This window comes from Rhinoraja longicauda, chromosome 22, assembly GCF_053455715.1.
Source record: "Rhinoraja longicauda isolate Sanriku21f chromosome 22, sRhiLon1.1, whole genome shotgun sequence".
Classification (NCBI taxonomy): Eukaryota; Metazoa; Chordata; class Chondrichthyes; order Rajiformes; family Arhynchobatidae; genus Rhinoraja; species Rhinoraja longicauda.
The window spans coordinates 23524899-23540308 of record NC_135974.1 but is presented as its reverse complement, the minus strand read 5'-3'; the positions used below and the strand labels follow the sequence as shown (position 1 = coordinate 23540308).

The 15410-nt window shown below is 42.7% G+C and overlaps 1 protein-coding gene across 1 annotated transcript in view; it reads right to left on the bottom strand.

Moving 5' to 3' along the window:
• The window catches only part of cbln4 (cerebellin 4 precursor), a 126767-nt gene extending 115048 nt beyond the window's left edge, over positions 1-11719 (bottom strand). The window contains exons 1-2 of the mRNA XM_078418981.1: positions 10458-11719; positions 8971-9087 (exon numbers count right to left, since the gene is read on the bottom strand). Of these exons, the coding sequence (XP_078275107.1) occupies positions 8971-9087; positions 10458-10751 (411 nt within the window). The 5' untranslated portion in view covers positions 10752-11719. The remainder of the gene's footprint in view (positions 1-8970; positions 9088-10457) is intronic.
• Positions 11720-15410: the final 3691 nt, after the last annotated feature.

Genomic DNA, 15410 nt, shown 5'->3' with positions numbered 1-15410 from the left:
CCCCATGCTAAGTCCCGTGGTGGACTACTTGCACCTGGAGCTCAGCCAGCAAGATCGGGACTTTGCATTTGTGCCAGAGTTACAAACAGCAATATTTTCTGGGGGTAACTGCTGGCAATTTGCCACATTACAGCGAGCATTTCCCACCAAATTGTGGCTCATTAATGACCTTTACTAGTGGAGTGAGTCAGTGAAAATGGCAACATCTGTAAAGATGATACGTTCAAAAGCAAAAAATTCTTAAAATGTTGAATATTTTTGTAATGCAGCCTGAAATTGATGAACATATTCTAATCAACAAATCAATTGCTGCTTTGGGCACTACGGTGGCTCAACGGTAGAGTTGCTGCCTTACAGTGGCAGAGACATGGGTACAACCGGGTGTCAGAGGTTATAGGGAAAGGCAGGAGAATGGCATTAGAAGGGAGAGATAGGTCAGCCATGATCAAATGGTGGAGTAGACTTGATGGGCCGAATGGCCTAATTCTGCTCCTATCACTTATGAACTCAATCCTGACTATGGGTGCGATCTGTATAGAGTTAGTACGTTCTGCCTGTGACCGTGTGAGTTTTGTGCAGATGCTCCAGTTTCCTCCCACACTCCAAAGACGTACAGGATTGTAGGTTAATTGGCTTTTGTAAATTGTCCCTAGTGTGTAGGATAGAACAAGTGTACAGGCGATCCCTGGTGGGCACAGACTCGTTGGGCCGAAGGGCCCATTTCCATTGGGGTTATCAAGTGGGCACCTCCCTTTATTGGTGTTTCATTGAGTTAGGCCCACAACACCTCAGGAAGGCTCATGCCAATACCTGCTCTCACCATCTATACTGCAGTATCTACTAAATAAAGGAAGCTGCAGCCAATTAGCTCACTCTAACAAATGTTGAACACCTGCATCCTATCTTCCACTAATCCTACCCCATTATTAAGCTTGTAACATCACAAATATCACCCTTGCATAAGACACACTTGCACAGACTAAAATTACAAAAAACACACATACTGCATGTCATACGTTTCCTTTCTGCCTCCAACTGACACTATTTCTTCTCCACCAAATCTACCTACTGCCTTGCTCTGCATCCTTTGACAGCAGCCTTTACAGCCTGATGCAAACTCTGCGACTTCCTAGCTCTCCAAATAGCGACGTGGTCGATCTCGCTATGAAATCGTGGCGGCACAGCGGCGCAGCGGTAGAGTTGCTGCCTTACAGCGAATGCAGCGCCGGAGGCTCAGGTTCGATCCTGACTACGGGCGCCGTCTGTACGGAGTTTGTACGTTCTCCCCGTGAGCCGCGTGGGTTTTCTCCGAGATCTTCGGTTTCCTCCCACACTCCAAAGACGTACAGGTATGTAGGTTAATTGACTGGGTAAATGTAAAAGAAATATAAAAAAATTGTCCCTAGTGTGTGTAGGATAGTGTTAATGTGCGGGGATCACTGGGCGGAGCAGACTCGGTGGGCCGAAGGGCCTGTTTCCGCACTGTAATCTCTAAATCTAAATCTAGAAACCTCTACAACCCACCTCTACCGGACGTACTCTTCTCTCCATCCTCGCTGCTCAACTTCTGCTGCCAACTCTACATATCCAAGCCTTTTCCTTTAGTAAGTCTCATCCACTAAGCTCTCCCAAAGCACTCAACTCTATAAAATACACTATCCGCTGACTAACTGACCAGAGCACTATATCAGGCCTCAAACTAGTAGTAATTGTTTCCTGCGGAACAACAAGCTTTCCTCCTCAATCTCCCAGTCATTGGCTCCCCATAACTGACCCGACTCGTACCTACCTGCAAACTTCCCTCCTCTACCTTTCTCTCCCTCACACACAAAATGAATCGCTACATTCCCAGTCCTGATGCCTACTGAATTCACCTGTACTCTCCTCTTCTCAATTGCTGCAGCTATGCACTTCAATACCTGGTTATGCCACCAAGAATACCAACCCCGAGAAAGTGTAACGGACCGCAGGTAGACCCAAATGCAGCACACGGAACCAAGGAAGTCATTTTAGAATGAGCTTTATTTCTACCTGCTAGTGGTCGGGGACAGAAGACTGAGGCGTTCACCAGGGCTACGACGAGGCATGAAGGTCGGGAGCAGGCAGGGTCGGCAACGGGAAATCAGTCCAATAGAGAATGCTGGAGAGTCTTGTATGAGGGCTATGAACAATCTGGCTAAGAGTGTGTGTGCAGGAAGGGTTTATATGCTGACTTGATTGGTGATCTGGAGCAGGTGAGTGAACAGGTGAGGGGAGTTGGCTTAATGTGGTGGGCGTGGCTGGCAGGTGAGTGAACAGGACTGACTGTGACAGAAAGACTAGTCCAACATCCTGATAAAATATGCCTCAATGTTACCACCTCTGAGCACAAGGGACATGCTGGGTCCCCACCTACCCATTGTTTGAGGTTCTGCGGTGATGGCAGCACATCATAAATAGCCCTTACAAGGAAACTTACATGACTTACATGAAACTTACATGATCATATATATATAATACACATAACTGTCAGAGGTCAAAATCAGATATCACTCAGTACAAAGAGAAGAGGTGCACACAAGTCATAAAATGGTGCTGTCACATATGCTCCAAATGATTCATATAATGTTTTATGCAACATCAAGAATACATCAAGACGGGTGTCAGAGGTTATGGGGAGAGGGCAGGTGAATTGGGTTAGGAGGGAGAGATTGATCAGCCATGATTGAATGGTGGAGTGGATTTGATGGGCCGAATGTTCTGATTCTGCTCCCATCACTTATGATCGTTGTTAACCAGATTGATATGTCAGGCATCCAATAGCGGAAACATCGAGGAAGAGATGCAAGGAACCAGGATGTCATGTGATTAAATCTCTAGGGATGCACATCAGCTAAAGTTGGCTACCCAATCTTGCACTCTTTTCTTCATAACATAGTATATCACTTAATGCAAGGCGATCTCTGAGAAATATTTCCCTGCAGTCAATTTACTACACAATAGTCCTTGGCCGTGGGCTTAGTTCAGCAGACTCCACAATAAGATGTAAAGGTCTCTAACTGCTGCAACCAATTGATTTTTGCCTCTGAAATCAATGTTTACAGTATATGACTCTTTGTAGCTTACCTTTACTGAGAATGCGCTTCCAGCCTCCCCTACCTCTTGTTAATTCTGACTTTTGCCTAAAGCACCTCCAACCTCTAAAGTAATCTCTGATGACATTTTGACCTTCCTCCAGATCAATAATTCATTCCAAATTATAATTTCACCTGGCAATTAATTTTATCATACTATATTTTTGAAACTTTACAAGCCTGCATTTCCTTGAGATCTTCAATGTCTGTTTCATAGGATTGATGTTTAATTTTGCAGCAAATAAATTTAATATTTCCATCAACCAATATTTATTGATTTCATAATAAATTGAAATAAAAAGGAAAAGGAAATACTTTCAATTATGGAGGATGGTTGAAAATGGAACATCCCAAAGCGCTTCATAATCGACAGACTGATTTTAAAATGTGCTCACTGTCAGGGAATAGGGGGTTACAGTAGCCATTATGGACACAGCAGGAGCAAACTTTACCTGCCTCATCATATAAAGTATATGAAACATCACTTCCAATTTTTTCATTTCAGCGGATCCCAGAATAACCACGGATATCATAATTGTGTTCCAAAGCTAAGTCTATCATAAGACACCAGTACAGAACTCCTAGCCAGAAACTACTTATGAATATCACTGTTGTGCTCAGATTGAACACCATACATCGCTTCGTACCTCAAAGATAGGAGTTTCGCCATCAACATAGGCAGTTATTCCTCTGCTCCAGCTAGCCTCTCCTGCGGAGTTCCACAAGGCTCCATCCTAGGCCCCATTCTCTTCTCTCTATACATGCTCCCCCTTGGCCAAATCATTCAAAGGCACGGCATTTCTTTCCACTGCTATGCCGATGACACTCAGCTTTACCTCCCCCTGAAACCCAACAACCAGTCAAATTTAAACAGCCTCTTACACTGCCTTGAGGACATAAAATGTTGGATGGCACAGAACTTCCTCCAATTAAATGAGAGCAAGTCTGAGGTCATCCTATTCGGCCCCCCCCCCGACTCCATCAAATTGATAACAGGCAGTCTTGGAAGTCTATCCTGCCTAGTCAAACCGCATGTCAAAAACCTCAGCATGATATTTGACTCTGCATTAAAATTTGATAAGCAAGTCAACGCTGTGGTAAAAGCCAGCTTCTTCCAACTTCGAACCATAGCTAAAATCAAACCTTTCCTCCAATTCGACGACACAGAAAAAATCATTCACGCTTTCATTTCCTCCCGCCTAGACTACTGCAACTCCCTATACACTGGGATCAGCCAATCTTCCCTGTCCCGCCTGCAACTGGTCCAAAACGCCGCAGCGAGACTCCTGACGGGTACCTGTAAAAGGGACCACATCACCCCGATTCTGGCCTCTCTCCACTGGCTCCCTGTACGGTACAGAATCAACTTCAAGCTCCTCCTATTCACGTATAAAGCCCTAAATGGACACTCCCCCCCTTACATCAAAAATCTTCTAACCTCCCTCTCTAACTCCAGGTCCCTCAGGTCGGCCGACTTGGGGCTACTCACTATCCCGCGGTCTAGGCTTAAGCTCAGGGGTGACCGCGCTTTTGCGGTTGCAGCTCCTAGACTGTGGAACAGCATCCCTCTCCCCATCAGAACTGCCCCCTCCATCGACTCCTTTAAGTCCAGGCTCAAAACCTATTTCTACTCCCTAGCGTTTGAGGCTCATTGAGGAGGCGCTGTGAACTGTTTGCGTGCTACTGTATGTTTCTTTTTTTTTCCATTGGAACCTAATCAGATGTACAGCACTTTGGTCAACGTGGGTTGTTTTTAAATGTGCTATACAAATAAAATTGACTTGACTTGACTTGGCTTGACATGAAAAATACTACAAAAAAATAGACACTAAATGTTGGAGTAACTCAGCGGATCGGGCAGCATCTCTGGAGAAAAGGAATAGATGAAGTTTTGGGTTGAGATCCTTCTTCAGAAACTGAAGAAGGGTCTCGACCTGAAATGTCACCTATTCCTTTTCTCCAGAGATGCTGCCTGAGCCACTGAGTTATTCCACCATTTTGCGTCTATCTTCAGTGTTAAGCAACATCTGCAGTTCCTTCCTACACAAATACTACAGGAAACCTGTTTAGAAATGAGAGGTGGGATTTGAAATGTGTATATGAGCAACAGTGAGCTGTCCGTGGAAACACCCTGACATTTTGAATTAAGTAATTTGACACAGCACTGGTGAAATGCTGGTGCTGGAATATTCCCCCCAAAATTGTTTTGGTGACAGGGAGAGGGAATGGTCTGTGACAAAACTAAGAGGAAAAGATAAAGAAGAGCAAAATGTGCAATAAAGTGCATAATAAATAGAGTTGTCACTCAGGCAGGATGGATGAGCATGCCAGCGCAAGATCAGAATTAATTATAATGGAACAATTGAGTTACTAGAATGCAATATTGGAGAGGAGAGTGTGGAAATATGAGAGATTAGTGAGTTATCCTGTAACTACACAAACAGAGAAGTGGCAATGCCTCTGACAGTCCTTCACAAGGGATGGCTCCGATTATTCTCTGGGAAGTTTGTTTTTTTGTTAGTAACTGTTAGAATTGAATACCTCAGAAAATACATGTTTTCGGGTAGAAAGCCTGGCAGCATTCATATATCAAGAAACAGAAAATGATGCTGCTTCAGAGAAGTTAGTGTTGGTAATGATAGTATAATGGAAGTTAAAGTTTTTCTACTGAGACAAATGATAAATCTTCTCATATTGAAGCTGTGAAACGACTGGAACAGGGTGGCTAATTTTGAGAATAACCATCAAAATGAATGGTAGAATTGGCACAAAGTGAAAAGATCCAAATGAATAGTATTTTGTTAAGACTTCACAATATATCAGTAAGGTAGAAACGTTGTGGCCATTAATCACAAAGAATTTCAAAACATTCCCAGTGAGTAGTTTTAAACTAACCCTATTACCAGCTGAGGAGACTGGATTGACTTTCTATTGTACACCCTGATATGCCACTAAAGTTGATTAAAAAAATAATCTGGACATAATTTAATATGAATGCCCTGTCCAATTTTGTCAAAATTACTCCCTTCGTTTCAATATTGCATATCAACACAATCATTTCCCACAAGCTTTGTGCATGGCTGAATGGGCATTGTGAAGGAACTATCCATAATGGCAGTGAAAATGAATCAGTTTACCACTGGACTCGATAGGTGAGTGAGGGGGAAAGGATATGGGGTTACTTCCAAAGTTAATCCCAAATTGGTGTATTAGCAAGAAGATTGTTAAAAATGGATGGAGTAAATGGAGGTATGTTCTTAAGAAGGCAATGGTTGATAAGCCTATGATCAGCCCACTCATCACTATATCCTTCAGGTTTAACCTTGCATCACGGTACTTCATTCTGCTAACCAGTCACTAATGAATCTCTTACCTTATCCTGCAATGATTGCCAAAAATTCAACGATCCGTCCTGCACACTTTGGGTTTCTGTTCCGAACCCTTCCAATCGTTGCCTTCCTCTTAATCTTCAAGGCCCTTCTGCACACACCCATCTTGTTTGGATTGGTCCCCTACATGGTTTGGGATCCATTTTTCCTTACATTGATCGCCAGAGAGAATGACTGGTGAAATTTGCTATTAAGCCAGCCTAACAACCAGCGATCCGACATATCTTCTAGAGGGGACGATCCTCTCTCCCTTCCTGTTCACCGTCTACACCTCGGACTTCGGATACAACTCAGACTCCTACCACCTGCAGATGTTTTCGGATGACTCTGCAATTGTGGGCTGCATCAGTGAGGGGAGGGAAGCTGAATACAGAGGTGTAGTCAATGACTTTGTTGAGTGGGGTGGGCTGAATCACCTGCAGCTCATCATGGACAAGACTAAGGAGTTAATGGTGGACTTTTGGAGGAGAGGAACACCCCTGTCCGCTGTCTCCATCAAGGATGTGGATGTGCAGTTTGCCAAGAAGTACAAGTACCTTAGAGTTTAGCTGGACAGTAAACTGGACTGGTACAGGAACACTGAGGCACTGAATAAGAAGGGACAGCCGTCTGTACTTTCTGAGGATCCGCTCTTTCAACATCTACAGTAAGATGCTGCAGATGTTCTATCAATCGGTGGTGGCCAGTGCCATCATCTTCGCTGTCATGTGCTGGGGTAGCAGGGCGAAGGCCACGAACGTCAACAGAACTAATAAGCTCATCAGGAAGGCTCGTTTCGTCCTGAGGGTGGAGTTGGAGTCGCTGGAGATGGTCTTGGAGGGGAGGATGCCCCTCATACTGTGGAGAATCTTGGACAATATAGCTCATCCCCTCCATGGCACACTGGTTAATCTGAGGAGCACCTTCAGCAACAGACTGGTCCCACCAAAATGTAGTACAGAATGCCACAGGAGATCTTTTTTCCCTGTGGCTATCAAACTGTACAACTTCTCCCCCTTCTGTCATGGGGTAGACTGACTCCCCTTCTACACTCCCCCCTCCCCAATCTTTGCATATCCTGGATTTACCACCCATAACTTAATTTTCATGTTTCATGTATCTTGTTGTGCTTTATGACTGCAGGCAGAATAATTTCCCTCCTGGGATAAATAAAGTTCGATCATATTGTATCGTATCGTAAAATAAATATTTTATAATCACCTCGTGAGGCTCCAGTTGTTAAATATCACCAACTTTGCAAGTATAGAGACCAAAGTTAACAAAATGGCAACAAACAGCTCAATTAGAAATAAAACATAGAGATGGCTTTGAGGAGGGATTACTAGATTAACATAACATTATTTTCATTTTAGGATTTCACTTTGATTCCAACCCAGATCAAAGAATCTCTCTCTGAAATGAAAGTTGAAGTTCTGAATGAGAATAACTCAGACAGTCTGTCAGCTAGAATGATACCATGAACAATTTGCAATTAGTTATAATCTACTTTTATATTGATGGACCCAGAGAAAAAAATAATTGTAAATAATGGGAACATCTACACAGTTTCTGTTAAAAAGAATATTTCTATCTACAGAACGGAAACCAAGATTGAATATTTGTCACTGACAATGGAAAGCATGAGCATTAATATTTTTCAATCTTCATAAGCAATATGTTTTACCAATGACATTAACTACACCTATTAAAACAAGTATAAAAATGATGGTTTAATAAATCATACCACTAGCATCAATAGGGGACATCATAAACATGAAGGGAGTTAATATGTTTTCGATGCCCATGGTGGAGTTGAAACAGCATAAATATCCACTGTTTAGTGCTAAAATCAGTGCTAACTGATGAACCAAGAAGAGTTGGCTGGTGCTACAGGGTACAATCCATTATGTCAGAAGAACTACAGCTAGCTGAAAGGTCCCTTATAAATTTTCTATAGCCATAAAGCTTCTGACTCTGCTTTCTCGCATTGTGATCCTAATCATAATTCTCTGCACACTGCTCAATGAATCCTCTTTTATTTTATTTTATCTGCATATAGTTCCAATTTATCAACTGTAAATTCCGGTGGCAGTTAATTTTCGCAGGAAATTGAAAGCACCTATTGTGGCTTCGACCCCAATTTCATATTTGTAAAATGAGCATATTTCATACAGAATATAACAGTAAAATAATAACAGCTCACACTTTTTTTTAAAAATTCAAACGTTCGATAAAAATAATATATCTTTCAGTGATCCTATGACCACACTTTGGTAGATTTATTGCAACAAATGCATTTGAAATTCGTCATTTCTTTAAGATATCACAAACCATTGTTGTATCCATCTGCGAAATACACATGACAATTGCTTTGGGATTCAAGGTTTTTTTTGCATTTAGATAGGCAGGAAAGAAACTCGGGAGATGAAGGGTTAAATAATTACATTGCCGCGACGGGAATGTCAGTTGCTATAAATACACATACAGACCTGGATCGTCTGACTCTGGTATACTTTGATAACATGGAAGTTGAAACTGTAAATGCCTTTTCTTGGAGCTACAAAGACTGACTCCAGGGTAAAACAATTACCCACATTCACCAAGATCTGAAAGAGAGACAGGGGGGACTTACATCAGTCCGTGTTGAAAGCTCAGGGATAAAAACAAAATAGATACCGCTTTCAAAGACAGCGCACATTTTAAAACATGGATACAGGCTGGAAATGTCTAAGAACCACCAACTGTTGTGGAAATATCATAAACTTTTGAGCCGACTCTCTGGGCATGGGCGCCTTATCCAAATAACCCCATCAAACCATGGCAGGTTCTTGATGTTTGACACGCTGATGCAGTTAAATTAAAATTAAAAAAATAAACGCAAGTGCAACAAATTGAGACAATTTACAGCTCAATCGTTTAACTAGTTTGGAGTGATACTGGCCATTGCTAATTACAATGTCTCATTCATACACCAAGAGGATGCAAATTACACCCAAGTTCTGATCCTCCACAATGATAAACGCGTTGGATCCCATAATTAAAATCTTGTAATTTTGTTTCTCGTTGACTATCCCTTCTGAACAAATCGCTGCAGTTATTCGGGCTGGGAGACTTTAAAGTGTGCGTGAAGTTCTCAACCCAGAGCCTGCCTGCCTGCCTGCCATCCCCGGGTGCGGCGCGCTTGTAGTTTACCAGTGCACATCTATCCAGCCAAACCCACTCGGGGGGGCTTGCTCCCATAACCTGGAACCAACACCACAAATCACTTCTCTCCAGTAACTTATATTCATCTATTAAAATGCAGAGCTCTAGCGGCTAAGTCTGGGCAGGATTGCGGGATTGAGTTCAGTGCTAGGATTCCTCTCACCTACCCGAACCAAATGAATATCAAAGCACAGATAATGTACTTCCTCAATTAATTGTTTAATACTTAAGGTTTTTTTTTGTGGGTTTGGTATCGACTGCCAGCGGCTCGGCAACCTTTACTATCAGTAATGATTTTTAATTGCACGCTGAATTTTTGAATTTTTGTAATATGTATATGTATCCCTTACGTAGTGAATTGCTGTTTCACAGTAATGCCCGTCGTTATACTCCATCCAGTGTGTTTTTAGCGCCGGTTATAGGTTGCTAACCATTATTATCGCTCCCATTTACACCTGTTGCGTCTTTCGTCCGTTTCAACCCAATCTTATTCAACCCTTTTCTAATATGGGGACCGGTTTTAGACTGGTGCCTTCAATCGGCCCTTTAGAGAGAGTGACAGACTGGATGCTTAACCCTTGGCGCGATGTCATTCAATCTCCACACTGTAATAAGTGAACTCTTTAAACCACCCTGACTGTTTTAACCAGAGGACGCTGAGACGCATCTGTCCATCTTTCCACACTGATCCGTTCACCAAAGAGCGCTGGCTTTTGCAGACAACCCCCGCACTGTGCGAGAGTGTGGCTTGTTTCCAAGTCTCTCGGGTTACCTGGTCAAAGTAAATGATCCGAGTTTTGTTGCTCATCTCTGATGGTTCGTGGTTGGTGCTCCTGACGGCTGAGAACGCCACCTTGGAGTGAGCGGCTCGGACGGAGATCCCAAGCGGGGAAGAGGAGGAGGAGGAGGAGGACGCCGCCTTGGAGTCACCGGTCGGGTTGGAGTCGCAAACCACCAGGCACTTGCCTTCCAACACGATGGGCTCGGTGTCGTTCTGAGCCAGCGCCGGCACGGCAGACAGCACCAGAGCAAGAGCCCCCGCCGCTAGCAGCACCATGGACAGCATCCTCTCCTGCACAGCCGCGCCGATGGAACCAAGTGCCCCAGTGCAAGTCCTGGATCAGCCCCCTCTCGCCCAGCCGCTCTCCCGCAACACCTTCCCTCGCCTCCTTGCACGGTCTCTGCTGTACGAGCGGAAAGCAGCTCCACTTAATCTGTTCTACATCTGGATATCCCAATACGAATTAGCAGAACCCCCTGCAGAAATCCTTGCATTGCACCTTAAAGTCCTCCGTCCCCTGTAGATCTCTCTTCTCCAAGTAACAGACACACAAAAAAAAAGGACCTTCTTGATCTAGGAGTCCTGGTGCGAATTATTGACGGGAAAGACCATAGTCAAACTAGACATTATTTGACGTTGCCACATCCATTAGTAAATCCCACTCCGGGCGGGACACAGCGCTAGAGTCCCAAGGTTAGCCGCTGGCTCCTGCTCCCGGTTGCCCAGCTCGCTGTCTGATCCAAGTGGTTGCAGTTTGGAATCAGTGCAGTCGGCAGTCCCTCCGGTTTTATGTCACGCACCTCCTTTACTTCCAAACGTGTGAAGAGGAGCGCTAATGAGTGCTCTTCCAAATTCCGCCCGAACTGCGGGGATTCAATCCAGCAAGGTGTCAATATAAAGAAGTGCAAGACGCGAGCAACTGTTCAAGGATGTCATGCACGAACGAAGGTTATCTTAACATTACTGTTAATCCCATTGTACTTTATTCGCAGAGGTGTGTTGAACGCTTGCTTCATTATTTTCCCCTTCCTACACTTCCCTTTCCACATAAGCACACGGATGAGACTGCTTCTGCCATAACATAACTAGATCGGTGGAAAAAGTCGAGCATTTTCATAAAACAAAGTTAACTGTGTGAAGTATACTGTAGGATTTCAATTTTGTGATTAAAATGTTCTGCTGCCTAATACTCGGTGAGTTTTCTTGAATTAGTTTAATAGAAGACAAGATTTAAACAATCTGATTTTTTTTAGTCCTGCCGAATATTAATCCGATCCTAATATGAAATAGAAGCCCTAAAGAAGTTCGATGCTGCTTCTCAGTGCTCGTTTTTAATGCTCAATACCGCCTCCTTGTGGCACCTGACATTATTGGATCACTCTGGTCAAAATATCCAAATAAAATGTAACGTTCATTCTTCCAAACGTGTAAATGCATGAGGAACAACAATATCAATATCTACGTTTAAGGAACACGACAAAAACTCATTGTGCAGATAGAGGTCAAATTAACTCACATTGTACTTAAATACCAAGTCCAAGAACAAATGTTATAAAACAGAATATAATGTAAATACTCAGTAGGACAGACCCTGTTGGTGGAAAGAAAAATATGGTGTCAAGTCAATAGTCATTTATCATACAAGGAAGCGTTCAGTTTTGTTTAATTATTCTTGTTCAGATGAACAAGGATGGCACAACTAGTAGAACTGCTGCCTCGCAGGGCCAGAGCCCTGGGGTTGACCCTGATCTTAGGTGCTGTCTGTTTGCAGTTTGCACATTCTTCCTGTGATAGTGTGAGTTTCCTCCAGGTGCCTCCCACATCCCCAAAAAAACTTGTCTTTAATTGGCCGTTGTAAATCACCCCTTGTGGTTGCGAAAATGGGCTAACATAGAACTAGTGTGAAGGGGTGATCGGTGGTTGGCGTGAACTCGTTGGGCTGAAAGGCCTTTTTCCATGCTGAGTCTTTCAATCTTTCTATGAAGGGGAATTGACCTGAAATCTTATTTCTGTTTCTCGTTCCGAAAAATGTTGTCTATCTTGCTGTTTCCAGCATTTTCTGTTCTATTGTTGATTTTCAGCTGCTGCAGTTATTTATTTTCTTCTCAAGCTCTGTAATTGACTTCTGTTATGTATCTGCCACTAAATGCTGCAGACAGTGTACGACTTATTGGCACACTTGGTTAAAACACACATTTAAAATCAGTGATGCCCGTGTATATGTACAGTAGTTGAGTTTCTTCCCCGATATTGTAAATTGAAACAAGCGAACACATGTACAAAATTAGGCTCCTCATGGCTCATCTATCACTCAGCTCCATTTACCATTACCTTTCCTTAATGGGAGCTATTATATTGCTTAACAAAAACTTGTCAATCTCATTTTTCTTTTACATTTAAATTCATCCAATATCCATAACTAATTGAGGAATTTTCAAATTTAGGATATGGGCCAAAAGCAGACTAGGCCCATTTGGGGCATCTTGTTCGGTGTAGTCAAGTTGGGCCGAGGGGCGTGTTTCCATGCTGTATGATTGTATGACTCTCTATGACTCGATTGGGAAAGGCAAGTGAGGGGCCTTGATAAATATCTTTGCATCTCCTCTAGCCACAGGTGAAGTTCCAGCAGGCTGAAGAGTAGCCAATGTAGATCTTTTGTGTTAGAAAGGGAGTAGAGATATTCCAAAGATAGACACTGAAAGCTGGAGTAACTCAGTAGGGCAGGCAGCATCTCTGAAGAGAAGGAATGGGTGACGTTTCGGGTCGAGACTCTTCTTCAGACCAAGATATTATAGGCTGGTGAGCTGCGTGTAAGTGGTAGGGAAACCATTGGAGAGGATTCTATGGGATAGAATTTACTCACATTTTGAAGAATGAGCTAATTAGGGACAGTCAGCATGGTTTGTCCATAACAGGTCATGTCTTATGAACTTGATTGAGCTTTTTCACGAAGTGACGAAGGTGATCGAGGATAGGGCAGTGGATGTCGCCTAAATTGATTTTAGCAAGACATTGGATTAAGTCCCTCATGGTTGGTTGATCCAGAAGATTAAGGTGCCAGGGGTCCATTGTGACGGTCGTTTGGATTCAAACTGAGTTTCTCATAGAAGACAGAGGATTGTGGTGGAAAAGTGTTATTTTGGCTGGAGGTCTGTGAACCAGTGGAGTTTCGCAGGGATCCATATTGTTTCTAAATGACTTGGATGGAAATATAGATGGGTTGGTTAGTAAAATTGATGGAGTTGCAGGCAATATGGAAGGTTATCAAAGTACATAATGGGATGTAGATCAACTCCAGAAATGGGACAGGGAATGGCAGATGGAGTTTAATCAGAGCAAAGTGAGGTGTTGCACTTTGCCAGATCGAATGTAAGAGGGCAAGAATACAGTTACTTTTAAGATGATGCCAAAGTGGTTTACCAGAATGGTGCTTGGATTCGAGGGTATCAGCAATAATAAGAGAAACAAAGACACAAAGTAGTGGAGTACCTCAGCAGGTCAGGCAAAATCTCTGGAGAGCATGGATGGGTGATGTTTCAGATCGGGACCCTTCTTCAGTCTGAAGAAGAGTGCTGACCTGAAACATCAGCTGCCCCTGTACTCCAGAGATGCTGCTTGACCCGCTGAGTTACTTCAGCACTTGTGTCTTTATTTTCGTAAACCAGCATCTAAAATTCCTTGTTTCCGGCCATAAAGGGAGGTTGGACAAAGTTGGATTGTGTTGTCTGAAGTTTTAGAGGCTGAAGGGAAACCTGGTAGAAATATATAGAATCATGAGGGGCATAGATAGGGTAGACCGTCAGAACTGTTCTCCCAGGGTGGAAATTTCAAATACTAGAGGCCATAGCTTTAAGTTGAGAAAGGCAGGGAAATGTGCAGAGTAAGGATTTACACAGAGAATGGTGGATGCCTGGAATGTGCAGCAGGAGTGGTGGTGGAGGTATATACGATAGTGGCATTTTAGCGGCTTTTGGTTATGGATATTGATCCCGTGCAGACAGAGGAGATTAGTTTAACTTGGCTTTATGTTCTGCACATACATTGTGAGCCAAAGAGCTGTTTCTGTGCCTAACTGTTCTATGTTCGATTGGCTCTATATAATTGTCCTATTACTCAACTTCTGTATTCCATCTCTTTTTGCCCTTTGTCCTTTAGTGTTGCCATTTTCAATTTTTTGACCTTACACTTTCCCATATAGTATTCCATCTGTCAAAGTTTTGTGCAACAACTTAGCACATCTACAGTCCATTGTAACTTATTGTTCCTGTCTACACCACTTACCCATCTGACTAGTTTCATTGTCCCCCTGATGAATTTTATTGATATTTTACTGTTGTCATCTTCCCCTCAGTTAACAATGAATCACTCTACATTTCCTTGATCAACGTCTGCTTTGATCAGTCGTTTTCACACCTTACCCTTCCATATCTCCAGTCTCCCTCTACCCTGGTGCTCGGTCTGAAGAAGGGACTTGAACCGAAATGTCACCCATTCCTTCTCTCGAGAGATGCTGCCTGTCCTGCTAAATTACTCCAGCATTTTCTGTCTATCTTTAATGATATTTATCAAGCTGGCTCTGCAATTAAACATTTTTCACATACAGAATGCCAAGGAGTAAAGCAACACAATTTTAATTAATATTTTAAATACCATACATGCCTTACAAAATAAAGATTATTGCATATAGTTGTCATTCAGTAGAAATTAAATCTCATACATAATTAAAAATATATATTCCGTTTTTGACCATTATATTTTAATATATTTGGCTGAGAGAATTAAAATCTACATACTGAAAAGGTTGGAGCCAAAGAGTTTGCTAAGCAGTATTTATCGCTTAATATGCAATGAAACTCACTGATACATCATGTAACACAGCATAATGTTCTTAAGGTATTTTCCACTGAAAAGAATCTGTAAAATGGTTAAATTCTCGTAAGCGCA